The 5,960-nt window shown below is 39.5% G+C and overlaps 1 protein-coding gene across 1 annotated transcript; it reads left to right on the plus strand.

The window, feature by feature from the left end:
* The first annotated feature begins 3,058 nt into the window (after nt 1-3,058).
* Nucleotides 3,059-5,509, plus strand: LOC112274271 (uncharacterized). Its single transcript, XM_024503592.3, has 5 exons — nt 3,059-3,262; nt 3,535-3,622; nt 4,019-4,099; nt 4,504-4,620; nt 4,882-5,509. Exons 1-5 carry the CDS (start codon nt 3,119-3,121, stop codon nt 5,097-5,099), a joined length of 648 nt encoding a protein of 215 aa, XP_024359360.1. The 5' UTR covers nt 3,059-3,118; the 3' UTR covers nt 5,100-5,509.
* Nucleotides 5,510-5,960: the final 451 nt, after the last annotated feature.

The raw sequence follows: 5,960 nt of genomic DNA on the forward strand, positions 1-5,960 counted from the left end.
TTGGCTTCAAGGATCGATGAACCACTTACCTCATGAACATCAATTGGAGTTCATAGCAGACGTTATGTGACAGATCTTCATTTTCTTGCGTTGGTACTGATTGACAACAACATTGCTTCTCAGAGACCTCGAAGCTAAAGGAGGGGGTGATGTTAGGGACATAGTCCTTAGAACCTTCTAGAGACAAGTTTCTTGAACCTTCTAGAGACAAGCTTCTAGAACCTTTTAGAAGCAAGTCTCTGGAACCTTCTAAAAGCTTCTTAGTTGGTAGAAGATGTTAGGGACATAGTCCTTAGAACCTTCTAGAGATAAGTTTCTAGAATCTTTTAGAAGCAAGTCTCTGGAACCTTCTAGAAGCTTCCTAATTGGTAGAAGTTGCTTGAGAAGCTTCTTAAATAGGAGTATATATTGAAATCGAGGCTGAAGAGTTCTTCAGTCTCGACAACACATCTCTTGAAGCTCTAACTCACCTCTCTGGTGTTGTTTTTATATTCATCTGATTAATCTAGTTCTTGCCAGTTCTTCTTGAACTTCTTATTAGATCTCAAGTCTGTATTTTGGTATCCATGACAGGGTGTTGTTGATTACTTGAGGCTTATGTATTTGATGTAATTGCTCCAAAAAAGAAATTTTATATATAAACTTAGGGCTTCCCTTATTTTGAAGCTTGATAGAGTAATTAGTGATAGCCAGGAGCCTAGTGCTTTCTTAAGGCAAACTTTCTCTATCTCGACACCGATTTAATACCATCATGGTAATTGAGATTGTATTGGTGTGAAACATAGTGCTTAGTACATTTCAAGTTTCTTTTAGATTGGTTATGTCTATGATATTGTGATATACATCTAGAGAAATTGACAATTAGAGTATGGCTATAGCTCATCTTTTCTATCTTTGATCTAAGTTTGTAATATCCAAAGGCTCCATATTTTGCCTTGGGTTGTTGGTTTCTTACTTCTTTAGATCTATAAACATTGGTATTCTAAAAGATAATGATTCTAAAAAATCCCATAGATCATTTTTTTTTTTTAAATGCTTTGTAATGTGATCACTCAATGCTTGTAATTCTTTAATCCAGTTAACGTCATTTCTTTGGAGCATATATGTTGTAATATATTCATTGTGCAAATTTGTAAAAGAGATGAAGATATGATATATTTAGATGGTTAGCTTTGTAAGAGGCAATAAACAACCACAATAATAAAAAAAAGATTGGTTACAAAATAAATAAAGTGAAAGACTTGCAAATCAATAATTGAAATCAACATAGAAAATTTTTTGCTTTGATACCATGAAAGAACAAACCATATCAAAATAATGCTTTACTAAAATGCCAACAACATAATCCAAGTATTGATTTGTATTAGTATAAGTACAGAAAGGACATAGGGGGTGGACTACTTGTGTCCGTAATAAGTGAATCTTTACCCTAATATCTAAACTTCATATATCTATATATTAATGATATATCTATATATTAATGATATATCTATATATTAATGATATTTGTTAGGAGACGATGAGCAAGGATGAATGTCCCAACACTGGTCTCATTCTTGTCTCTATCATTGGTCCTTGCAATTCATGACCTATGAGCAAGAAGGGCGGAAATTCCTTGATTTTGCACCATATTAAGAGAGCACCAGGGCAGCCTTTCGAAATTTCCACTAAAGAACAGCCTGTGACTTTGCATGATTTTACGATTTTGAGAGGGTCATTGAAGCTTTTTTGCAGTGATGGCGACTTTCCCCATCCAAGTAGTGCGTTAGCGACTTCAGCAACGGCCAAGTAAAGATGGGATGTCCAGATATGTACATTCAAGACCATAATGTGATATGAGGGCTTCTGAGGTCTGTGTGAAGAAATTGTTCCACACTTATTACAGGTTGTGCCCTCCTCATCACTTCAACTTCTTGTCTACAAGTTAGTATTGAAATTCCTTAATTGAAAATCAAGAAATTGACGAGCGTGGATCGATTCAAGACAAGCAGCATGAATGCATTGCTTCATATTTGATCCTTCATGAATTTTGTCCGAAGTGTACCTATGTGGCGAGAAACATCGATTCCATTGTCTGGCAATCGTTACTTCTCTTTCAACTAGATTATCATGTCGCACATTAACCCCAGTTTTAGCATAGAAAATGCATAAGCAAAGAAATAATCGTCAGGAGACGTGTAATAGGACGTATTAGGAGATTTTTGTATTTGATGAGGTTTCGAACGTTGTATATCCGGCACTGCGTCACAAAATCTTGTGATTTTAATTGAGCTCCATTAGGATATCGTCAGTTGACGGAGGAAAATAGCTTTGTAGCCACGGAAGAAGTCTGAAATTGCAGTTTTAGTGAGACGCTTCGTCGTCTTCGTAATTGTACATTCGAGAAGAGTTTCAGGTGTTCATTAAAGGTGAGAACAAGCACAATGACGACAGCTTTGCTAAAATAATTTGGAAGACGCAGAGGAAGGAACAGAATGGAAAAGAATGATAGAACGAAAGCAGGTAATATTTTCCTGCGAACAATTACAAAATTGTATGTTTAATATGAGGAGGGGTATATCAGAGCATATCAGCAACATTCTTAAAGTGATATAAACTGGTCTCTGATATTAGCAGGGGCTTATATTTATTAAATGTGGACCACTACTGATCCTCTCTATAGTTTGGTTTTCCAACGTTCTTTTGATGTATTTGTAGTTATATTTCAGGGCTGACTCTTAAGGAAAAGCTTTGTACAGTAGCACGCAATGGAGATGCAACTTCTCTACTATAAACAAACTCTTTTCAGCGGAAACAAAGACGTGTACAGAAGACCTAGTTTCTTTTTCTTTGATTTCCTTGTCTTTCCTTACTTTCGTTTTTTCTCTCCTTTTCTTTCCCCACTGCTCTCCACACACACACTCTCTCTCTCTCTCTCTCTCTCTCTCTGCTTCTTCGTCATCTTCTTTTACTTTATCAGAAACCCGAAGAGGCTGAAAAAGTAATGGAGGCGTCTGAAAGTTTCAGGCAGAACCCTAAAACCCTAACCTTTGCCTACGTCGGGCTCTGACTCGCCTCACCTTGCGATGTTCAATCGTCGCGCCTTGTTCTGCGAGAAGCGCACACAACCAGCTGCGCCATGAAGGAAGCCAAAATGCTCGATGGGTACTCTGGGTACTCGCCTGGCGATGGGTTTCGACAAGTGGAGCTTCTGGCGCCTCTCGTGGAAGAAGCGGCATCGTCCAACACCGAGCTATGGCTCGTGCAACTCCCTGTGAACGAAGTGAGCCCCACTGTTTCCGTCTCACTGTTGGCATTCGTTTCATGGACTTGTGGCTTTTTCTCACTGTGGGAGGGGTATAGAGTAACAGATTATGGGCTTTTTGTTTATGCAAGAGCGGTTATCTTATCAATGTGTAAGTGATTGCCGGAGATTCTGTTGCATCTTGAGAACAAGGAGGTGTCGTGGTGTGGGCTGCATGTATTTGGTTTTGGTCTTGAAGGCGTTGGAATGACGCTCGTGCTGCAATCTGACCTTATACGCTGGCTTTACAGTTAGGTCCCAAGGACTTGATGGACAAACAATGGGTCATACAACCTCCTGATTCGGATGGCAAAATTGGGCACTTCTACAGCATTCGAGGTAGGTTATGAATCCACTACCTTGCGATTGTTTGTCCTAGGAATTCTACATTGGGGCAGAGAACCGTTGGTTTAGGAGGGGCGTGCAACGTCAGGCGTGTAATTCTTGCAGCGGTTTTAATTATTTTTTCTAGCCATTCGTAGGAAAGAACAGGTGTAATATTTCTGTCCCTAGCGTTCCAGATGATTGCGTGGGTTGCTTAAAGTTGTGGCATCAGCCTAGGAAGTTCATAGGATTTTGTTTTCTAAAAATCCTAGTAGAAAATTCTACCAAACAGTGATGACTACAAGTAGTCCATAGGTTCCGATTTTGTGTATTTCAATTTGCCAATCGAGATTTCATATAGTACTAGAGGATTTTTCAACAATCAATGACTCGAGATTTTGATGTTTTTAGGAGATATATGTAACGTGGTGACGGAGAATGTGGATAGGAAGAAGTTATATGCAATAATGCCAGGCTCTTCTCAGCATTCTGGTAAGAGATCCCTAGTCCACGACCTGCATTGTGACCATAGTATTATTTTGTCGACTCAGTTCTTTGAATTTAGGAGTCAAGTCACTGGTAACGTCCTCCTTAGATTTTTTACCACTTTTTCTTAATATTGTAAGTTTGTAGAGATCTTAAACTGCTATTTCGGTGCACATTCTTTTGTCCTTATAACTAAATGGCTTGTTCAACCAAGCAGGTGTGCTTTTTGAATTTCAGTGTACAATCTCTTTTTTGGTACTCACTTATGAAGTTGTCGTGGTATCTTAGCTTTTAAGTGATTTTTCGATGCCAACTAAGCATGCGTATTCGTTAAAGATAATTTCTGTCTTTTCGACCTTGAACGTATCCACGATTTTAACGATAGTCGCTGTGGCATCTTTCTTTTCCAGTGCGTAGAATTACATCTAAAGTATGTTTTAGACGACAGCTTGAGATACAGAAAGAGACTTCACTTGGTGGCCGTAGCATAAGATCTGGCATAACATCAGGGGAAAAATCTAGAGGAGGTATGTACAGCTTCCAAGCAGGAACGCCGTCTGTGATTGACTAAATGTTGTTGGAGATAAGAGAGAGTTATCTGACCTTACTGTTAAGGACCCAATTGTGTTCATGTATTGACATCAAATTCCGTATGCAACCTTCGGCATATTTGCATAGCCCATTCCACTATAGTTTTTCACTGGTGATTTTTATGGGAAGACTTATGCCCTGTTATGTATTGAGAGGTGATCCTCATCTGGTTTTAAGAGTGGTCAGTTTTAATGCAGATTCAACGAGATCGGTTCAGAAACGGGCTCTTACAGACGAGAAGCAAACAAGTGGTGTGACGGAGGGATCCGTTGGAAACTCTGAGGTCAAGAAGGAGAGCAAGAAGAAAAAGAAAAAAACCGACCTTTCTGCGACAGAAGGATCTATAGGGAATTCCGAGATTGAGAAAGATAGCAAGAAGAAAAAGAAAAAAGAGAAGAGATCGAAATCTAGCTGAAAACATAGAAAGAGCGTTGCAACTATACGCAACTCTGATTCTGCAGATGAAGTTGCTTGCTCCCAGAATTCCTGCCCGGATGAATTGGCCGTTTACGGCCCTGTCTGTCCGAGATATTTTTGACTTTTCCTCCACCAACTGGTCAGGAGCCCATGGCAACTTAGTTGTGCACCTTGTAAAGATCCCAATGCCACACATGCCATGGGATGCAACAGAGTTTTGCAGGGAAGTAGTCAAGAAAAAGAAAAAAGAAAACATTTCTTAATATACTTGATCATGTGGCATGATCGCCTGGATCAAGGCTTGCAACACCGAGAAGCAGTTTGAAGTAGCAGGAGCCAGATGACGTATGGTGGTACTATGTTATTAATGTGTGGGAAAACGTGCACGTTCTATTTTTTCTTTCAGAACACTTGCCATGTTCCCAAGTGTGTTCTTTTTTGCCTACACATCGTTATGTGCGCCAGGTTTTCGACGGCTCATCACTAGCATGACATAGTATGTTGAGATGTCCTTCAGACGTGTCGTGTGTAAAAGTTCTCTTCAAGTGCAGGAAATTTGCGTTAAGAAGATAATTTCGTCTCCAGTACGTTGTAGAGTCCCTACATACAATTCAAATCGCCAATGAGAAGCACGAACAATATGTTCTATCCTCATCGAAATCCTTGTGAAGTGAGGTTTTTGGTCTCCCTGTCTTCATAGTAAAAACTTTTTGATTACTACTTCCCGTGTGCAGGAGCCGGAGGAAGGGCTTCCTCGAAAGTGGAGGCTCCATGCATTGTGATCCACGAGTGATGACTCAAAAGTAACTCCAATATCTCTTTTGCTGAATTATTGAGCTTAGACTTGTCGAACCAGAAC

Source organism: Physcomitrium patens, chromosome 21 (genome assembly GCF_059467195.1).
Source record: "Physcomitrium patens ecotype Gransden chromosome 21, ASM5946719v1, whole genome shotgun sequence".
Taxonomy (NCBI): Eukaryota; Viridiplantae; Streptophyta; class Bryopsida; order Funariales; family Funariaceae; genus Physcomitrium; species Physcomitrium patens.